Genomic DNA, 22,907 nt, shown 5'->3' with positions numbered 1-22,907 from the left:
TCTAAAGCCTCCGAAGCAGAGCAATTGAACAAATCAAATGGCTTTGAAAAGCCATTAATTTTAAGCATCTGTAAGGTAGATAATACATCTCATTCATACTTGGACTTCTAGTCCTGAGCCTAGTATAGGGCTAGGGAATAGAGTTGGCGCTCCAGTAGGTACTTTTGAATGAAAGAGAAAAAAGATCTCCAATTTCTCATCCTGTTATTTTTAATGGCAATTAAAGAGTCCATCTGGAAAATCAGAACACATACTAAGTTAAAACATTCTTTTCCTACTAGATCTTTGTTCGGTCTTCCCAAACAACTTTCTAAGCTCTAGGAATTTCCCTTACTTGGTAATAATATTGCCCTGTCTGTCTAGAAATATCTCCCCTGCCATCCTTGCTGACATGTCCCTAGTAGAGTCACCAGGGTAGGACAGCTTCCTTTAGAAAAGAAAATCTCTTCTTTGGGAAAGGTAATGTGCCCACTCACTTGAGCAGAGATTAGATCCTGGGGGAAGATGCCATGGGAGGGCTCCCTTATAATGAGTAAGGAATAAGAGGGGACAGAAAAATGCTGAGGTCTAGAAGGAAGGAAGGGTAGGTGAAAGCCTTGGGCAATCAGTGAATTAATTGCACAGGTAAAGGGGCATGTGCTGAATAACTGACAGATTCCTTTTTTCATTGATACAAGGTCTCATATATCAGTTTTCAAAGAGCTTTCACCTCTTTTACTCTCACATGGGAGGATCTAGAAGAGTCACCTAGGATGAGAGGACACAGATGATTGTGAGATACATCATCAGAGGGGACATCTAAAGAGATGTGATCATAGAGCCATTGTAGAATATACTTTTAACAGAAACTATAATTTCATTGTTGCAGGGGGCTCTCTATATGGTAACAATCTACCAATACAGATTAGCAAATGTACTGCAACTTTTAATCTTAGCGTTTTCTGGGTACCAAGAAGTATGATGTACGTATGATCATACTGCTAATATATGTTAGAGAAAGGTCTTAAACAAAAGTCTGGGGCCAACTTGCTATCGGCTATGCCACATTCCCTCTAATTTGGGGATATTCTCATCATCACCTTAGGAAGTCTGCAGGATAGCAATCTGTGGAAGAAAGAATATGGAACCTGGAGTGGAAAGACCTGCATGGAAGTCCCAACTCTAACCCTTATTAGCTATGTGGTCTTCTTTGAATCATAGCTTCCCTATCTTTAAGCTGAGAATAATGATATTTGCAATATCACCTTCCTCGAAGGTCTTTTATGAGGAAAGCCCTTTGCTAAACTCAAAGTACCACAAAATGTGAATTATCATTGTCTCCATTTTGCACTTACTCTAAAATGTGAATAGTATATTACAGGAGGATCACTCCACTAAGACTCATTTGACCTGGACTTGATTATCAATTCTGTTTGAATAACAGTCTATGTGATATTGGACAAATCACTTAACCTTTAGGATCTCAACTTTCTACCTAGCTAAGGCCACAGGACTCACTAGTGAAAAATTCAGAGCCAATCAAATCACATAGCTGGTCCCTTGCCCTACCTCAAAAAATCAGGACCAGCAGCCCTGGAGTTCTCTTTGGAGAGGCAGGGGGTTTCTGTGTGCCCAGCAGGACCTTAGAATCTCTACTCCAGGAGCTCTGGTTTTCAGATCCTCCATGGTAGCAGAGGCAAGAACTTGGGAAATGCTATATTCAACCTTCCCTATACCAGCCAAACTCTCTACCTTCTTCCAGTTAAAAATATCATAGAATATCATAGAAATAAATAATATCATAGAATACAATGGATATACTCCCGACAGGACCAGAATTCTGAAGGAGCCCGCTCCCCAAATATCTTCCAAGAAATTGCCACAATGTCTGAGATCTATGGATTTCCTGAAGCAGGGAGCTTTTGCTTTTGCCTTCCTTTGTATATCTCCATGCTTTAACACAAAGCCTGGCACATAGTAGGTGCTTAATAAATGTTTATTGACTACTAGTCATTCCTTTAGGCAATGAAAACTTGAATATAGTATTTTATTAAAATATAAATGTCCTAATGGGGAAGAGTGCTTAAACTATAATAAGCTAGCTCCTTAGTTAACTTGTAACTAGCTAAGAATAAAGTCCTACCAAGAATTTAACATGATAGAAAACTTGGTAGGGGACTACCCAGAACAGAGAGGGCTTTATTGGTGAATGGAAGAACTTGTACTTTTAAGGAGATGTAGGAAGAGGGAAGAAGTAAGACCTCAGTCATCTCTGTCCCTGGTGATATCTCTAGGAGCATCTCTGACTTCCAGAAGTCCCAAACTCAGGAGGCTTCCCCTCGTAGCTTGTACATCCTGAAACTGAGTCGGATCTGCTTGACAGAAGTAGACCAGCCCTGCCAGAAAGCTTCCTTCTTCCATCACTGTTGATGGTTGCTGATGAAGATGTACATCATAAAGGCATTTCCCAGACAAGATCTAGTCCTCTTTGGTAGCTTCAAACCATTTTCCTTCTCTTCTCATTCCTTTGCTAAGGAGGGGGAATTTTCTAGGCCAGGTCCTAGCAACAAAAGCCCATCCGGGTACTCTCTCCACCCCCAACATCCAGAGGCTTCAAAAGGCCTGATTAAGTATGGGATGAGTCCGAATTCGGTAAATGATAACAGCTGTGGCTGGGCACAGCACCAGAGAGGTCATGATCACAATGGTGGCCAGGATAATGAGGACGATGACCCAGATGTCCAGGATGTGCTTGGGCAGCACATCCTTTGGAGAAGCTTGGCTGATGGGATCCATGTTTCTTTACCCTATGTGGACAAGAAAAAGTTACTAAGCATCAAGTGTCCCTACTTCTTTTGTACAATGTCACTGCTTTAAACTTCCTCAAACACCACTTTTATCACAATATTCACCACCCTTGTTATCAGTAAAATGGAGATAATAACACACCTACTATATAGGGTCATTGTAAAGATAAAATAAGCCAATATATACAAAACACTTTGCAAATTTTAAAGCACAGCATAAATGCTAGATTATTATGAATAATATTAATTATTCCTCCTCAAAAGGATCATAACTGTAGCACTGGAAGAGACCTCAGATGCCATCTAGTCTAAATCCTTCATCTTACATATAAGAAAATTAAAGCTCAGGAGGTTGTAGCCTATAGGTAAGCACAGCAGAATTTGAACCTTCCAAAACAAGTATTCCCTCCTCCTGCCTACTGGCCCTCATCTACACATCCTGCCTCCTTTGTGAGGTCCAAATTCTTTAAACTCCATAGATACAGGTTCCCTCAACTAGGACTGTTCACAATACCTATCTTTAGTCATGGGAATAGGAATGATTTCAAAGTGCTTTCCTATAAAAGTTTATCTAAGCTTAACTCAGGGAGGATATCCTAGGAGGAATTTGATTCACTCTGACCTCTTTTGATTATCATATTTCCTTACCAATTTTTTAAAGCAACACTTCATGTGGGGACAGACATGTAAACAAAGAAGATGAATGGCTGAACACATTGTAGTACATGAATATAATGTAACATAATATCGCTATGCTGTAAGAAATAAGGAAGGAGGAATGCAGAAAGGCAAGGAAATAATTACATGAATGGTGAAAAGTGAAGTAAGCAGAGCCCAAGAAAACAATACATACAATGTCTAGAACAATATAAATGTGAAAACAATAGAAAATAATGTAAAATTATAAAGAAGCAAAGAAATATGAGAAAATACCTTACCTCACATACACACACACTCCTTTGTAATAGTGAGAGGTCCACAAGTATGTAACATTACATAGATTTGGGGTTTTTTTTAAATAGATTGATCAGTCTTGTTGATTCTTTTTTGTCCTCTTTTTTTTTTTTTTAATCTGCTCTATAGAATAGCGCTCTGAGGGAGCAGAAGGGAAGAGACATGGGGTAAAGTTAGAAAATTTTAAAACAAAAGTTATTAATAAAAATTTATTTTTAAAACATTTTCTTTTACCCTGGCATGAGATTTATTTGTTGTTGTTTTGTTTTACCTTATTTTAAATGATAGCTTTTGTTTTCTTATATTTGTTTCCAAATAAATTCCTCCCCATTCTCCTACCCATAAAGTTCTTGGAAGAAGTAATATAACAAAATTAACCAAACGCATCAGACATGTCTGATAGTATTTACATAGTCCCATATTTCTGCAGCAAAAGAAGATAGATATGTGTTTCTCAATTCTTCTCCAGAGCCAAGCTTGGAAATCACAAATATCCAGTGTTTAATTTCCTTTTCATTGTTCTTTCTGTTTGTTATAGTCATCATTTATATTGTTTTCCTGATTCTTCTTAGTTATTTCATTCTATATTAGTTCATACAAGTCTTCCCATGTTTCTGCTATTTGGCAAGGTGGACAGAGAACTATCTTTGAAGCTAGAAAGACAAGTTCAAGTTCCACTTCTGGCATATATTATCTATGAGACCCTTGTTAAAACACTTAAACTCTCAGTGCTCTAAGCAACTCTAACATTTGGCATTGTAATTGCTAAGTTGTATTGGAAGAGGGAGTTTCCTATACCAATGAAATCACAGGTCCAGTTCCTATTTCCTATCTTTATGCTTCTCATTCTTCATTGCTTCTTACAGTGCAATAAGATTGTACTACATTAATGAACCACAATTTATTTATCTATTCATCATTTAATGGGCATCTGCTTTATTTCCATTGATATAACTTATTTCAATCCAAAACAGTCAAACTATTGGACTGTGCCTTAAAAGCATGGAGGCACACTGTAAAATGTGACAGAACTTTATTTACTTAGGATTAAAAGGACTGAAAGAGTGTGTTGAGCAAAAAGCTACATGCTCAGTTTATTTTTCATTTTTTGTTTTTCTGCACTTGTTTGTGAGTTTTTTTATGATCTAGTACAGTGGTTCCCAAACTTTTTTGGTCTACCGCCCCCTTTCCAGAAAAAATATTACTTAGTGCCCCTGGAAATTAATTTTTTTTTATTTTAATAGCAATTAATCACTGCTTTCCTGGATTGCTGCAGCACCCGCCAGGGGGCGGTAGCGCCCACTTTGGGAATCATTGATCTAGTAGATGGTAATTTTTGTAAAGGTACCATACAATGTGGAGAATACATATTCTCTTTACAATTCCCATTCAGTAATCACCAGAGACCTATCTATTGCTTCATTAAACATTGTGTCTTTTAGCATAACAGAGCTTCCCTGGCTTATCTTGTTGCCTTGTCTGAGATCATATCTGCTATTTTATGAAGCTACCTGAGACATGACATAGATTTCTATTCTAGCCCCTCATTTTAGTTCTGTGGGAATTAGAATTTAAGGTCTTTATAATTAGATATTGTTTCATTCATTGTATTTATTTCCCGATGCCTACCAGTACCTAACACATAATAGGCACTCAATAAATATTTTGCTTGTTGATCGGTTGATCATATCCTATTATAATGCTTCCTTATTTTGCCCCCACTCAATCCTTACAAGGAGGAACAGGAGGAGGAGAGAAAGGAGGAAGAGAAGGAGAGGGAGAGGAAGGAAAAGAAAGAAGAGAAAATGAAGAAGGAGGAAGAAGAAGAGGAGGAAAAGAAAGAGGAAAAGAAGGAGGAAGAGGAAAGAATAGGAATTATGTCAATACTACTGCTCTATGATTATAATGATCTGATACCACAACTCTTTTCTTCCTCTCTTTACTCCAGACCAGAACTAGTTCCTTGGGTTTGATCCTCCCTCATTTCTTTTTAATCCCTCTCTGTAATTAGCCTTTCATAGCTGGACTTTGTCTTGTGACTATTTCCTCTATACTGCTACCCTTCCTCTTAAACCCTAGTTTTTCCTCTCTGTCTCTCTGTCTCTGTCTCTGTCTCTGTCTCTGTCTCTGTCTCTGTCTCTCTCTCTGTCTCTCTCTCTCTCTCTCTGTATGTATGTATTAAACCTTGATTTCCTTGGTTTAGATAAAAGTGAGGTTAAAATGCCTGTTCCTCCAACCCCCATTCCTATAAATGAGGCCCAATTACAAAAAATAGTTAATCACCTCCCTCTTGTTTCTCATTTCTTCCCCAATATATTCCCTTATCCTCCCTTTTCCCCTTTTTAAAGAAATCCTTGCTTTCTGTCTTAGTATCAGTTCTAAGACAGAAGAGTGGCAGGGGCTAGGCAGTCAGGGTTAGGTGACTTGCCCAGGAAGTGTCTGAGGCCACATTTGAACCCAAGTTGTTCCTACTCTAGACTAGGTACTCTATTCACTATGCTACCTAGCTGCCCCTCTTTTTCTCTCTCTCTTTAAGCAAAATAGGACAAAGATACACCCAGGCCTTGAGTTAGTCTTTCTTTGCTCCCTTTTTGACCCTTGAAGAAAGTAGAATTCCAAGGAGGCAATGATCTCCTCTTTCTCTATTAGTATGTTAGCATTTTATCATTAACCATTTTAACGTTTTTCTCATCCCTGGCATTGCATTTGAAAATTTCTACTCAGCTCTAATTTTCTTAACAGGCATGTATGGCATTTATTCTATTAAAAATTCTTCTCTTTCTCTAGAATTATATTGTGTATAAAAAGAGTTATTCTTAGTAGTAAAGTTTTTTCTTTTGCTTTGTGGTATATTGCATTGCATTGCTTTCCTTTCCTTTCCTCTATAGTACTTTCTGCTTAATTTTGTATGGTCCTGACTATGGCTCTTTGGTACCTGATTTCTTTTTATCTCTCAGAAGACCATTCTCTTTCATCTAGAAGTTCTGGAGTTTGGCTGTCGTATTGGCATGGCACAGTTCACAAGGTAAGAGACAATGTGGTGTGTCATGGTGAGATTATTGAACTTAAAAAATCTGAGTTCAAGTCCCAGCTCCATAGTTTACTTCTAGGAAAATCATTAACTATCTCTGTGAACCTTAATTTAATCTACTACACAGGAATAAGATAATTGCTAGCTCTCAGACTTGTGAGGAAAGTGCTTAAAGTGCTATAGAAATGTGAGTTATTATATTTATTCTGCTCCTTGAATAGATTCATGATTTCTATTAAATATTTTGTACAAACAGCTAAACCTGCCTATTTAGAAATCAAAGTAGAAAGCAAGGATGCTAGCATACAATCGAATGAATTAACAGTCAATACAACTATGACAGATATATTAGGACTGCTTTTTTAGAAATAAAGGAAGGAAGATAAAGAAAAACAAATGCAATAAAGGAGGTGACAACAGGAATTCATTCAACATGTTCTGCTTACACAGAATGGGCCTGAAGTATCTCACACTTGGGTTTGCCCTCACTCAAGAGAAAAGGAGAAGTAGCTGGAGACTGGAAGCCCAAGTCTCCATTACAACACATACACATACATACACACTTTCTCTCTCTCTGTCTCTCTCTCTGTCTCTCTGTCTCTCTCTCTGTCTTTCTCTCTCACTCTCTCTTCCCCCTAACAATCAGGCTGTCTACCACTCTTTAAGAATAAATGAACTATTTGAAGATCTATCCCACAGGTTGGTATCTTCTTGAGAAAGACCCAGGAGACTTTATGATGCAATAAGAACTGAAGCAATCTACTTCCCTCTGACATTTCTAGTCTTTGGCCTCCTATAGGATCATTCTGATGGTGTAAATTCAGCAACTGGGAGAATATCATAAGGCAGAGCTCCTAAAGAAAGCCACATTCCCTAACATCCCTTAAAGCCTGTCCAAAAATCCTGAGAAATCAAAGTATTATCACCAGTATCTAAGTCTCTGGAATGGAGTTGGAGCTAATATAATATTTTAGGTAGGCAGGTTGAATTCAGGAGGGTTGGGGGAATGGGATGGGGGAGAGGGAGGAAGGAAGTAAAGGTAGGTTCTTGGGTATGACTGCATTTAAATAGGACATTTGTAAGCAGCACTTTGCTTGAAAGCAGTAATATATTCTCAAGACATAGCATGGAAGAGAGAACAGAGCACTTGGAGTCAGGAAGATCTAGGTTTAAATCCACCTCACACTTCGTAGTTGTTCAACTTTGGGCAAGTCACTTAACTTCTATGAGCCTCAGCTTCCTCATCTGTAAAATAGTATTAATAATAGCAACCACCTTATAAAGTTGTTGGGAGAATTAAATGAGATAATATAATGAATATAAAATGATTTGCAAACCTTAAAAGCCCTATATAAATTTAATCTATTATTGAATCACCTGCTTGTTCTTAAAGGACAGAAGTCTGGTTGACAGGACTTTTATCACAGACCCATGGACTAAGTTTTCTTAACCCTTGCCTTCTTAGAATCAATACTGTGTATTGGTTCTAAGGCAGAAGAGTGATAAGGGCTAGACAATGAGAGCTAAGTGCTTTGCACAGCTAAGAAATGTCTGAGATCAAATTTGAACCCAGGAGTTGAGCCGCCTAGCCCTCCCCAAGTACCATTAGTGTACAAAAGCCCTCTAGCACAAAAAATGTGAATATTTAAAAATCCTTAGAACATAGAACATGTAAAAAATGAAGAGCAGGCTAATTTTAATAAAACATGGAAAGAACTACACAGAATAATGAACAATGAAATGAATAGAACCAAGAGAACATCATAAGCAGCAACATATTTTATTCTTGAAGAATAAATTGTGAAATCACCTCCAGAGAATGAACTGAAAAATGAAAATAAGAAAAATATAATTTGTATGAACATATTTGTCTCCCAGGTGATACCTTCTGTGATAGGCCTAGAACACTTATTATATAGAACATTCTATTAATAATAATAATAATAATAATAATAATAATAAAGAACATAGAACATAAAATGCAGAGCTGTAAGAGGCCTTAAAGCATAGAATATTATTATAGCTAGAAGGGAACTTAAATATAGGAAATCAGAAGTAAAAAGGTCTTTATAATAGCATATTAGAGTCTGAAAGAGCTTTAGAGATGATTTAGTCAAATCCTTTTCTACAAAGGAATAAACTGAAGGCAGCTAGATAGATAAGTGAATTAAGAGCCAGACTGGAGGCAAGAGGTCTTGGGTTCAAACCTGGTCTTAAACACTTCCTAGCTGTGTGATTCTGGGCTAGTCACTTAACTCCCTTTGCCTAGTCCTTACCACTCTTCTGCCTACCCAGAACAATAACTCAGATTCCCTCCATTTCAGTCTAAACAGTTCTTCTACTTTACTGTCCGGTTTCGACTCAAGCTTCTATTCTGTTCTCTGGTCTTAGAGCATATTATGTCAAATTTCCAAGCCCCAGCTCCCTAAAAGGAGGGAGGTGAATTAGACAGAGCCAGTGAGATGAGGTACAGACTATCCCTGTCATTGTGTCTACTTAACAACAGTTAATAAGAAAAAAAAAGTAAGGGTTTCAGTGGATTGCAAGCTCCATATGAATCAATGATGTGATTAGCAGCTAAGAAAAAAACTAATGTAATAAATAGTTTTGTTCAATCATTTCAGTCATGTCTGAGTCCTCATGGCTTCATTTGAGATTTTCTTAGCAAGGATTCTAAAGTAGTTTCTCATTTCTTTCTCCAGTTCATTTTACAGACAAGGAACTAAAGCGAACAGGGTTAAATGACTTGCCCAGGGTCACACAACTAATAAGTATATGAGGCTGCATTTAAACTCAGAAAGATAAGTCTTCTTGTTTTCAAGCCCAGTGCTCCATCCAGTAAACTACCTAGCTGCCCTGTAATAAATATTAGGTTGCATTAAGAGAAGAATGACAATCCTGCTCCACTCTGGCCTGGACAAATTGTATCTTGAAGACTGTATTCATGATCCAACCATATCATCAGCATTTCTATATATTTCCAACACATCACAGCAGCAAGAGGTAGAAAAAGAAACACCATTTAAAATCACCCTAGACAATATAAAATACTTGGGAATCTATCTACCAAAACAAACACAGCAATTATACGAAAACAACTACAAAACACTTTCCAAACAAATAAAACTGGATCTCAACAACTGGAAAGCCATTAATTGTTCATGGGTAGGACGAGCTAACATAATAAAAATGACCATCCTACCCAAATTAATATACCTATTTAGCGCCTTACCTATCAAATTACCAAAAAACTTCTTTACTGAATTAGGAAAAACTATAACAAATTTCATTTGGAATAACAAAAGATCAAGAATATCAAGGGAAATAATGAAAAAAAAATGTGAAAGAAAGGGGGCCTAGCAGTACCAGATATTAAGCTATACTATAAAGCAGCAGTCATTAAAACAATGTGGTACTGGCTAAGAGACAGAAGGGAGGATCAGTGGAATAGACTTGGGGTTAATGACATCAGCAAGACAGTGTATGATAAACCCAAAGAACCCAACTTTTGGGACATGAATCCACTATTTAACAAAAACTGCTGGGAAATTTGGAAAACAATATGGGAGAGATTAGGTTTAGATCAACATCTCACACCCTACACCAAGATAAATTCAGAATGGGTGAATGACTTGAATATAAAGAGGGAAACTATAAATAAGTTAAGTGAACACAGAATAGTATACCTGTCAGATCTCTGGGAAAGGAAAGATTTTAAAACCAAGCAAGAGTTAGAGAAAATTACAAAATGTAAATTAAATGGTTTTGATTATATTAAGCTAAAAAGCTTTTGTACAAACAAAAACAATGTAGTCAAAATCAGAAGGGAAACAACAAATTGGGAAAAAATCTTTATAACAAAAAACTCTGACAGGGGTCAAATTACTCAAATATACAAGGAGTTAAATCAATTGTATAAAAAATCAAGCCATCCCCCAATTGAAAAATGGGCAAGAGACATGAATAGGCAATCTTCAGGTAAAGAAATCAAAAGTATCAATAAACACATGAGAAAGTGTTCTAAATCTCTAATAATTAGAGAAATGCAAATCATGATCCAACCATTCGGAAGGCAATTTGAAATTATGCCCAAAGGCTTTAAAAGAATGTTGTCCTTTGATCTAGCAATACCACTACTGGGTTTGTATCCAAAAGAGATTTAAAAAAAAAAAAAAGGGAAAGGTTCTGTTTATACAAAAATATTTATAGCCATGCTTTTTGTGGTGGCAAAAAAAATGGAAAATGAGAGGATGTTCCTCAATTGAGGAATAGTTGAACAAATTGTTTGCTTTTTTAACCCTTACCTTCTGTCTTGGAGTCAATACTGTGTATTGACTCCAAGGCAGAAGAGTAGTAAGGGTAGGCAATGGGGGTCAAGTGACTTGCCCAGGGTCACACAGCTGGGAAGTGTCTGAGGCCATATTTGAACCTAGGACCTCCCGTCTCTAGGCCTGGCCTTCAATCCACTGAGCTACCCAGCTGCCCTGAGATTTCTGAGCTGAACAAATTGTGGTGAATGATGGTGATGGAATACTATTGTGCTATAAAGAATGGTGAAATGGTTGATTTCTATAAGAACTGGAAAGATCTCTATGAACTGATGTAGAATGAGATGAGCAGAACCAAGAGAACATGGTACCCAGTAACTGAAACACTGTGGGAAGATCAAATGTAATAGACTTTGCTACTAAAAGAAATGCTATGATCTGAGGCAACTCTGAGAGATTTATGAAAAAGAATGCTATACACATCGAGAGAAAGAACTGTGGGAGTAGAACTCCAGAAGAAAACATATGATTTATCACTTGTTTATATGGATATATGATTTGGGGTTTTGGTTTTAAAAGAATACGCTATTTCAAAAATGAGTAATATGGAAACAGGATTTGAGTGATCATACATGTATAACCCAGTGGAACTGCATGTCTACTACAGGAGTGGGAGGGAAGAGGAGAGGGAGAGAAATGAATCATGTAACCACAGAAAAAATTTTAAAAATTAAATTTAAATAATAAATAAATTGCATTTACTAAGGACAAAAACAATTTTTTTTTCCGGTTCTGGTATCATGTTTTAAGAAGGGCACTGATAACCTCAAGAGTATCTAGAGAAGAGTGACCAAGAGGAGAAAGAGCCTCAAGAACGTGTCACATGGAGATCAACTGAAGAATATGAAGATGTTCACCCTGAAGAAGAGAAAACCCAGGGAGGATATAATAGCTGTCTTCAAATATGTGGAGAAGGTATTGGACTTGTTTGGGTTAGCTTGGGAGGGGAGAGCTAGTAATGATGAGTGGAAATTACAGAGTGGAAAAATTGGGCTTGATGTAAAGAAAAGCTTCCTCAGAATTAGAACTATCTAAAAGTAGAATAGGGCAGTGAGGTAGATAGAGTGATGAGCCTGGAGTCAGGAAGACTCACCTTCAAATATGGTCTCAGACACTTGCTAGCTGTGTGACCCTAGGCAAGTCACAACCCTGTTTGCCTCTGTTTCCTCATCTGTAAAATGAGCTGGAGAAGGAAATGGCAAACCAATCCAGGAGCTTTGCCAAGAAATCCCCAAAAGGGGTCACAAAGATGTACTACTGAAACAGTCAAACAAAAAAGTAGAATGGAGAGCCTTAAGTATCGATTGGTTCCCTCTCACAGACTAAACCACAAAAGGTTGCTTTGTTCCAGTATGGTTTACAATGGACGCCTGCCAAGGTTCCTTCCAACTTTCTGGTTCTGGCCTCCTGTAGTCATAAGATGTAGAAGCAGAAGAAACTTTAAAGATCATTAAGTCTAAACCCCTCATTTTAAAGATGAGAAGACTGAGACCAGAAAAATAAAATGCCTATGGTCATTCAGATAGCAAATAGGAGCACTGGGATAAGAACTCTGATCTGCTAATCATATACTTTGCTTTTCCCACCAGATCAGGTTACCTTTCCTTGGCAACCTGAAAACAAACTGTGCCTAGGCAAGTATGGGACACAATTTGTTTTCAGGACCCTTCTGGTCCCCCTTCCACAGCACTCTCCTCCTTTTCAGTACATAATCCTTCTCCCACAAGTACCAGAAGACCATAACTGCCCCAAAGTTTCTGTTGTCCCTTCTTAATTCATTCCCCCTTCCTATCCTATTCCTCAAATAGTATTATAAATTATAAATAAAATCCCCCCCCAATACAAAATGAGTGCTGCATGTTTAACTCCAGCTGATGTCATAAATAGGACATTAGGAAGTGGTCCTATGAGAGAAACTAGGTGATGTAGTGGATAGAAGAGTGCTGAGTCCAGAGTCAGGAAAACCTGAATTCAAATCCAGCCTCAGATGCTTACTGGCTGTGTGACCCTGAGCAAGGCATGGTTTGCCTCAGATTTTTCATCTGTAAAATGAGCTGGAGAAGGAAATGGCAAACCACTCCACTATCTTTGCCAAGAAAACCCCAAAATGGGCCACAGAGAGTCACATATGACTGAATAACAATAGTGATCATGGCATCTCAAGATTTTAAGCTAGAAGGTAAAGTTTGTTAATCATCTATTCTGACTCTCTTATTTTACATATGAAGAAATTGAGACCCAGATATGAAAAATGCCTTGCTTCAGGTCATGCAGGTTAAAAATTATAAGAGGCAGGATTCAAACCCAAGTCTCTCTTTACCTCAAGTCCAGCACTCCTTCTATTAAAATACTGTCTCCCTGGTCAGGCACTAATATCAGAAATCTAATGCCCAGTCTTCAGTAACTGATGAACACGAGACTCATAAGTAGAGCAAGGCAGCCAGAGCTTTGCCCCAGGACAGGAAATGTTTTTGTTGTCATTGTTATTCAGTCATTTCAGTCATGTATGACTTTTCATGACCCCATTTGGAAAGGATACCAACTTCCTTGAAACACTTCTTCTCCCCCAGCGCTATCCTCCCTAACAGAAGCAGGGTGCTTCTTCTCGGCAGACACACTTTCAGAAGTAGAGAAACCTCAATCTGTCCCAGTTTGCGCTTCATCCCCACAATGACTGAACCCAGGTCAACACTTCCTCTCCCAGCCTTGCTTGTCCCAGGTAAAAACACTACTGCAATGACGTATTTAATAATCTTCAAAGAGCTGCTTCCACCCAGGCTCATGGTTTCATCTGATCTGAACCGCCCTGACTGTTAACATGGGGAGGACTGATTGGTAGTGTGCTTACCACACCTGTGCCCAGGGCAGACTTCAAAGAACATTCATTGAGGAAAAAGGTAATAAAGATACAGTTTCCTGTTTAGTGGCTTATTCCAAGAGTATGTGCAATCGATCTATCGATGATCCATCAAACTGGTAATGGATAAATCTAATCGTCAGAAAAGGGGAAGGGTTGTGTGGGCAACTCTGCTCTGCTGTTCTTTCAAACAGACTGGGAAACTACACAGAAAGCTGTACGGCTTCAGCCTTTCACCAGAATGTGCAGAGATGAATTAGTGGCGCCTGGCTGTGAGTCACTGAGGCTGGGGAAGTTTGAAGATTCATGACTCCCCAAGCATCTTGTGAAATATGACTAATGAAGCAATTTCCAGAAGAGAGGGCTTAGTTTCACAAATTTTCCAAGAACCCTCCCTATCACTTTTCCTTTCTTTCAGTTTCTCCTCTCCCTAAGTATCTTGCCTGAAGGAATAGGGACTTCAGATCAATCACTCAGCCTAAATGAGCAGCTAAAATAATACCCTGAATGGAGAGTGGGGATTTATTTTGACTGGTGGATGTGGTCTCACTAGCTGCTGTGGCAGCATGGAAAGCTCAAGGCATTGTCTAATAGGGTTTGAATCCCTGCTTCATCTTAAGGTGACCAGTGTCTCTAGGTAGTCAAGGTAGCTCCCAAGGTGTAGGACATTGCCCAAAAGGGGATGCATTAGCAGATACATTTAAATGTTCTTTAATGCATGCACATATTTTCAATTCCAGGAAATCCTCATTCCTGATTGTATGCATTTGTTTATTCTGTGATAAGTCAGGTTGTGGATGTTACCTTGACAACATGAAGGCTCAAGCCAGTACAGGTAAGAGACAAGAGACCCAATTTTCAAAAATTGCTGATGCCTTGCCCCAGACTCCAGTCAGGTGGAAGAGAATGGATACTCCTCATCCCTCCAGGGGCCTGCAAACCCCAACAGGGCACACTTTATAAAGACTACAAGGCAATACCGTCTGGGAAAAAAGGCCTCTCTGGAAGTCAGGCCTTCTGGGTTCTAGACTAAGCAGTATGATGTACTGAAAAGAACACTGAATTTAGAATCAAAGGGCCTAGTTTCAAATCTCATCTCTGTTAATTTGGGCAACTCATTTAACCTCAGTTAAAGGTGTCTCTGCTTCTTCATCTATAAAATAAGATAACCGGACTAAATGATCTCTAAGGTTTTTTCCAACCCTTAAAAAATAACAACAAAAAAAAAAAAAAACCCTTATGTGTTGGAATTGTGTTTTGGTTCCAAAGCCAAAGGGTGGTAAGGACTAGACAGTGGGGTTAAGTGACTTGCCCAAGGTCACACAATTAGGATGTGACTGAAGTCATATTTGAACCCAGGACACCCCCTCCCCCCAGCTCAAGGCCTGGCTTTCAATCCATTGAGCCACATAGTTGCTCTGCTTTTTCCAATTCTAAAGCAATAACCTGAGTCCTGACTGCCACTGACTTGCTGTGTTACCTTGGGAAAATTATTCTACCTCCTCAGGCTTCCAATTCTTCAAAGTTAAAATGAAGAGTTCATGATACCCTATCACCATGAGCAGAGCACTCACAGCTCATCTAGTCCAACCCATAGATGACTAGACATCCCTTCGAAACATTCTCAGCAGTTGGTTATTGGACTTAAAGTTTCATGATGGTGAACTCGCTCCTGTGTGCCTAGTGATCTGTAAGTTCTCTTCCATTTCTCCCCTTCCTTTCTATTCTAATCTACTTCAAGCAAGGGAAGAGGGAGGTGATAGAACCAAATGCATCCCTACATTACTGGCCTTATCCTTCCTGGTGGGTTTGGTGAGGGCTTTGAGACTTCCTTTGTTTCCCAGAAGCCAGTGAAAGAGGTACGACAAGGTTTCCCTGTGTCTGGACCTCCTATTTGTTTGCGCATGGTAATGGACACTGCTGTAGTTATGGCTGCTTCCCTGTTCCCTGGGCTTCAGCAGCAGGCAATTTTTATGTAGGACACAGAGTCCATTATGACCTGAGGCCAGATGTTCCAAAGGAAGAAGGCGGGGGTGGAAGAAGGCAGACAGGACACGCTTGTCAAAACCTCAAGTCAATTCACAGTTATGTCCCAAATGACCCTGGCTCCTTGGGGTCACCCTCTTTCTCCATTACTGTCCCTTCCATTCTCCTCTCCTCTGATACACGAGACTGGTTACAGCCTTGTTCCCCGCCTAGACTTTCCATCCATTCCCTGGAGGCAGGAGAGATGGAAAAGTACCAGGACATCTTGAGTAGATCAGAAAGCAAAGAGAGCTACTCAAACAGCACGTACCATTTGACCCAACTGACTAGGCATCTCAGAAAGCAACAAGAAGTCCAAAATGGGGCCAAAAAAAAAAGAGCAAATTCTCACTCAGCATCAGCCATCATTACTCCAACCCAGTGATTTGGCCTGGGGGTGTTTGGATGATGAAGCCAAGTCCAGTAGTGAAAAGCAATCCTAGAATCATGTTTTTCATTTAAAAAAAAAAAAAGTCTGTATTTGAAAGACAAGATAACTGAGGCCCAGCATCATCACAGTCAGTGAGCAGAAGAGTCAGATCTCACACAGCTCTTGTATCCCCCAGCATTCCTTCTCCCTTCCTACTCTGCTGCCTCTTAACTGGATCTCCCCTGGCCACAGCTCTAGGAGCAGGTGGTGAGATGGAAAGATGGGCACCTGGGTTCTAATTGCAAATGTGCTTCTCACTACCTGCATGACCTGGAAAAAGTCACTTCATTTCTTTGTGTCTCTGCTACCTGTCTTTTCACTTGTAAAATGATTAGATGATCTCTAAGTTTCCTTCCAGCAGCAAACCCACACTCCTATTAGTAAAATTATGGGGGCTCTGATTCCAAACACCATGCCTTTTTTTTTTAACCCTTCCCTTCCGTCTTGGAATTAATACTGTGTATTGGTTCTAAGGCAAAAGAGCAGTAAGGGCTAGGCAATGAGGGTTAAGTGACTTGCCCAAGTTCACAAAGCTAGGAAGTCCCTCAGGCCAGATTTGAACCCCGGAACTCTTGTCTCTGTGCTGGCTCTCAATCCACTGAGGCACCCAGCTGCCCCCAACATCCTGTTCTTTCAACTACAATAGTCTTATCCAAACCTACACTTCCCCCATTCCTGGTCACTGGTCTCAATTCCAAGGTGGAAGTGGGATGTTGAAAGCAGGCACAGGTATGTCAGAGAAGAAGAAAAGAGGTGACTGGAGAAAACAGGTCTAGACAGTATCTGAAGCAACCCTAAGAGGTTTGGGACCCTGTCATGAAACTTAAGCTGCCTTCAAACAAAAAATACCTCTCTCCTAACTCTACCACTGGTTTACTCCTATTGCTGTTACCTGAGGCAATAAGGAAGGATCTTGATTTTAAAATTATAGGTTAGTTCCATATTCCTGTTTCCTACTCCAGGTACTCTGTAATTAAATCACATATTTGTTTGTCCAGACATTTAGAATACAGAATCTATGACAGAGTGAGGTCTCTGGGGTTACAAAGTACATTACAAAGTCTCTGGGGTAGAGTCAAGATACCTGATTTGCTTCATTTCTTGTGCTAGGTACTACTACTCAGCATATGTTATAGTTGTTCAGTCAAGTCTGACTCTTCATGACCCCACTTCAGATTTTCTTGACAAAGATATTAGCATTATTTCCCATTTTCTTCTTCAGCTCATTTTACAGATCAGGAAACTGAGACCAACAGTATTAAATTATTTGCCCAGGGTCACACAACTAGTAAGTGTCTGAAGTCAGATTTGAATTCATGAAAATGAGTCTTCTTAACTCCTAACTTCATAACTCTATCTACTCTATTACCTAGTTTTTGCCATACAGTTTTATTATAGTTATATTATTAACAGTTATTAGAAGGAAGAAATAACAGGAAAATAGGAGTCACATAATGAGAGGAGAATAAGAGACCCCTCAAATTGACCGCTCAAAGGTGTAGTGAATATCCCCAGATCCAAAAGATCTAGCCATCAATGTAAATTCTTGAGCTGGAAGGGACCCTAGAAGTCATCTACTCTGGAGCTACCTCTTCTGACTCTAGACTTTTCCACCACATTTCATTTCTATTTTCTTTCCCCCACTGCCTATGACCCTCTTTTCCTATTGCTGAGTTCTTCCCAGGATCTCCATTTTGAGGAAAGGCCCAGGCCAGCCATGCTTCACTCTCTCAATTTAGCTACCATTTTTGTTCAGTCATTTTCAGTTATATCTGACTCTTTGTGACCTCACTTGGGGTTTTCTTGGCAAAGTTACTAGAATGGTTTGCCATTTCCTTCTCCTGTTCATTTTACAGATGAGGAAATTGAGGCAAACAGGGTTAGGTGACTTGTCCAGGATCATAGAGCTAATAAGTGTCTGAACCTCAATATGAATTCATTAAGGTGAATCTTCCTGACTCCAGGCCTAGCACTCTATCCATTAAGCCACTTAGCTCTTCCTTTGGCCACCATACCCTGCTCTTTTTATGTATTATCTCCCTCATTAGAATGCAAGCTCCTTAAGGGAAGGGGTGTTCTTTTCCCTTGTAATTGTATCCCCAGTACCTAGCAAAATGTTTGGCACCTAGGAAGCATTTCATAAAAGCTTGTTAACTTGACTTGACTCAGCCCAGGGTTCTAGCTACCACAAGGGGTAGTGTGGCATAGGGACAGAATGTTGGACTTTGAAGTCAGGAAAAAGCCAAGTTTAAATCCTGAGTCAGATGCTTACTAGCTATAAGGCTGGAACTAGTCCTACAGTTTCTCCATCTCTAAAGCTCAAGCAGTAAAGCATCCTTCTCTACAGGATTGTTGTGAAGGTCAATGGGACAATGTATTTAAAAGGCTTTTCAAACCTTAAAGCTGGTGTCCTTCACCTTTCTGTGTGTCCCAGACCCTTCTAAGGCAGTCTAGTGGAACCCATAGAACCCTTCTCAGAATAATGTTTTTAAATACATGAAATAAAATATATAGTATTACCAAAAAAACCCACAAATACAATAAAATAATTATTAAAATAGTAAAAAAAAATTCATGAACCTCAAATTAAGAATCTCTGCCTTCTGGCCTCAGACACTTCCTAGTTGTGGGACCCTAGGTAAGTCACTTGACCCCAATGGCCTAGCCCTTACCACTCTTCTGCCTTAGAATTGATACTGAAACAGAAGGTAAAGATTTTTTTTAATATCTCCCTTAAATGTTGACTAGCATTATTACAATCCTGACTTCTTAGAAGATAGAGGCAAGATGGTGGACTGCACTAGGATTTAACTCCAGAGACATGCCGCCAGACAAAGGTCTCTCAAAGCAACAGTTCTTTGTTTTCCTTACTTCCTTGATCCCCACCTCCATTTGCCACGTTCCCTTGTCTGACCTCATAGCCAACAGTGGCAAATTAACGCTAAAATGGTCTTCAAAATCCCTTGAAGAATTGGAGAGGGCAGGATCTACCTTAAACCTAGGGGCATTCCTGATCCTATCTACCCCCCATGAAACCTACTCTCTGATACTCAGCTCAGCTCTACAACCTTGCTGTCTCCCTGACTCAGACTTACTTCTAACCTCCCTTATTCCCTCATCACAACTGTGGTTCTCAGAAGCTACCTAGTGGGAACTAAGACCCTGGAGCCTGCCTGTGCACCCAAGCTAGCCTGGAGCAAATATTTAGGGCCTTTGGGATCTGACATTTTACCTAGTTCTTTCCCTAGCCGAGTTCTGTGGGCTTTGTGACCACAAGGCAAAACAAACTTCTCCTTTGTTCTTCCGTTTTTCAAAGCAAGCCTTTAAGGCTTTCCTTATTTGAAGCTCCACTGCAATTTCCTTTATACACACTTTAAAAGACTCATATGGCCAACCATTCACTTTTCCCCATATCCAGGTGCTCATCAATATAAAGTCCTAGAGTATACAAAGTCAGATCTAGAAAGAGCTTAATTAACTTTTATATATATATATATATTTTTTTTTTTTAATCCTTAACTTCTGTGTATTAGTTCCTTGGTGGAAGAGTGGTAAGGGTAGGCAATGGGGGTCAAGTGACTTGCCCAAGGTCACACAGCTGGGAAGTGTCTGAGGCCAGATTTGAACCTAGGACCTCCTGTCTCTAGGCCTGGCTCTCAATCCACTGAGCTACCCAGCTACCCCCGCTTAATTAACTTTTGACCCAATCCCTCATTCCCCTCCTCCACTACCACCCCCCAAAAATAAAAGTAAACTGAAGCACAAAGAAGGGAAGCAATTTGTCTAAAGTCACACAGCAAAGTCAATGAGAGGTCCAGGGATAGAATCCAGGCCTTCTGACTCCTAGGTCACTGCTCTTTTCTACTAAACCTATCCTTGCCTTCCCACTGGTAATCCTTCCCATGGGTAGGATCCAGGATTGAGCACCTTGTAGATGCCATAGGTGAGCACAGTGTAGGGTCTATTAAAGGTGCTACTTAAAGGCAGTGCTAGTTGTATTCATATCTCTCTCCTTCTTCCTATGTCTTCACATGTACATTAAATAAAAATAGGGTTTAATAAGTGTTGGCTGAATTTGCTCTCACTGTGGATGAACAGCTTTTTCCTCCCTTTCTCAATACCATAAATTAGGTGTCTCAATGGATTAAGAGCCAGGCCCAAAGATGAGGGATCCCCAGTCCAAATCTGGTTTCAGACACTCCCTAACTGTGTGACTTTAGGCAAGTCACTTGACCCCCATTGCCTATCCCTTACTGCTCTTCTGTCTTAGAAACAATACACAGTATTGTTTCTAAGACAGAAGGTAAGAGTTTAAAAAAATATAATGAGTTGGTCAAGAAGAAATTGACTTGTCTAAAAAGACTCTGGGGGAAATGATCAAAGGATCATAAAACTTAGACCTGGAAGGAAATATGAAAGATCAGTTAACCCAATAGTTCTCAAACTAGGGTTTATTAACTTTTTTTAAAATACATTTTGTTCATTGTTGTGAATGTATATATATTAGATGTACATATGTATGTATGTATAATTTATTTCTAACTGTATACAAACTATATATTTTTATATCCTATATATGTGATTTCCTTTATAATCCTATATATTTTATCTTTGCATTTTAAAAGATTATTCTGAGAAAGGGTCTCTGGATTTCATTACACTTCCGGAGGGGTCTGAGAAATCCAAAAGATTAAGGACCCCTGAAGTCCAAACCTCTCATTTTACAGGTTAAGAAACAGGCTGCTCAAAATCATATTGATAGTAACAGGCATAATTTATAGTCCGGGTCCTGACTATCTAAACCTAATGTTCTTTTTAAGACACCATATCTTCTCTCTTAAATATGGGAAAATGGGACTTGGGTGCTCCACTCATTTACAAGGAGGAATAAAGAAATAGGGGTCTTCTCTTGTGAGTATCTCAGACCTATGACTGGACCTTCACAGGACTGAAAGAGGGAGCTAGAAACAAAAAATGGGGGTGGGTGAGAAAAAGCTCATCAAATAAAGCAAACTTCTAGAAAATCAGCTGAAAGGGACCTGAGACACCATCCCATCCAACCCTCTCTTTTCCAGAAGAAGAAACTGAAGAGTAAAGAAAATAAGAGAATGCCCACGGTCACACAAGCAGTCATTGGCAGAGTATGTCTCCCAGCCCCTAATCAGTGCTCTTTCCATTATAACCCATGCGAGAATGTAGTGGAACAGGGAAACAAAGAAAAGGACCAACGTAGAGAAGGTTCTCCCTCGGCTGTGTCGTTCAGCCTCCTTTTGAGGAGATACCCATTTGTGGAAACTCGGAACTTGTGAAAAGAGAGGTAAAAGGGGACTTAAGGAGAGATGGATCAAAGAAATGTGAAAAGAATACAGCTTGGAAGGAAAGCCGAAGTGATTACAAAAGCCCGAAAGAAACAAACTAGAGGCTCTGTTCAACCTGAAATCAGCTAAACGGTCATAAAACAAGGACGACAAATTTACCTCCCTTGATGTTCACAAGATGTATTGAGTTAAAGATTCTTTGTGCCTGATTTGGCTCCCGAGATCCCAGAGAAGTGAGGTTCCCCCTTTGCTTCTCAGAGACACTCCAGCTCCTTCTGATCAGACACACCTTTAAGTTGGGAAAAGAACCAATTCTATCTCCAGCATAAAATATCAGTGGAGAAGGGGGACCTTGATCCTAGGGTCCGAGTTCTGTTCCTGAGCTCTAGTCCAAGCCTCAGGGGCTCTGTGGATCTCCAGCCGTCTCCCTGGCTGGACTCGCCCCGGTAGCGCCAGGAGGCGGGTCGTAGAAGCTGTTCTCAAATTGCAGCTGCCTTCTTCACATCTAGGGGAAGTCTGACCGCCTCTGTTTGGCTAGCAGCCACTTAGAAAGCCTCCAGTGTGCTGGCGGGCTCAGGAATGCAGGCAGCAGAGGCCGCTGAAAATCCAGTCCCATATTCCTTTATCACCACCAGCAAAATCTCCTTTCACTCTCCCTTCCTGAGCTGGAGAAGAGGGAGAAGGGAGAGAAGAAGGGCTGAGGTCCAAGAATGACTCTCTCACTCAGGTCACCCAATTCAGACCCTCGCCCCTCTCTGAAAGGCCAACCAAGGATCACATGATTTAGAGTCAGAAGGAAACTGAGGGATCATCAGTCTAGTTGAAGAGCCCACAATAAGAAACCCACCAAACCTCAGTTTCAGCTTCAGTTTCCTCATATGTGAAATGGGGATAATAACATTTATCATACTTACCCTCACTTAATTTGATAGGAAATTCTATCCCAGAACCCCCTTCCTGTTTGTTCTGAATCTTTTTTAAAATGTATATATTTGTTACATCAAAATATCCAGGTAATTCCCCTCCATCCACTTCTTCCCCACCTCCCATTAGAAATGGCATCATTTGACAAAAAGATAAATGTACATCTAAAACCATTTCTTTCTTATATCTCTCTAGCAGTTCTTTTTCAGAAAGTGGATATATCCAAATCATTCTTCAAACAATATTTCTGTTGC

General features: G+C 39.6%; 1 protein-coding gene across 2 annotated transcripts; it reads right to left on the bottom strand.

Moving 5' to 3' along the window:
- Positions 1–1,968: 1,968 nt before the first annotated feature.
- Positions 1,969–22,148, bottom strand: SMIM3 (small integral membrane protein 3). 2 transcript variants are annotated; one of them, XM_044661792.1, is made up of 3 exons: positions 21,889–22,148; positions 3,725–3,878; positions 1,969–2,786 (listed from the first exon to the last, which is right to left on the bottom strand). In XM_044661792.1, exon 3 carries the CDS (start codon positions 2,773–2,775, stop codon positions 2,593–2,595), a length of 183 nt encoding a protein of 60 aa, XP_044517727.1. In that variant the 5' UTR covers positions 2,776–2,786; positions 3,725–3,878; positions 21,889–22,148; the 3' UTR covers positions 1,969–2,592. The 2 variants fall into 2 exon arrangements, with proteins under 2 accessions (XP_044517727.1, XP_044517728.1); XM_044661793.1 differs by lacking the exon at positions 3,725–3,878.
- Between the last annotated feature and the right edge of the window lie 759 nt (positions 22,149–22,907).

Source organism: Gracilinanus agilis, chromosome 2 (genome assembly GCF_016433145.1).
Source record: "Gracilinanus agilis isolate LMUSP501 chromosome 2, AgileGrace, whole genome shotgun sequence".
Taxonomy (NCBI): domain Eukaryota; kingdom Metazoa; phylum Chordata; class Mammalia; order Didelphimorphia; family Didelphidae; genus Gracilinanus; species Gracilinanus agilis.
Note: the sequence above shows the minus strand (reverse complement) of the source record. Positions and strands in the feature narration are given on the sequence as shown.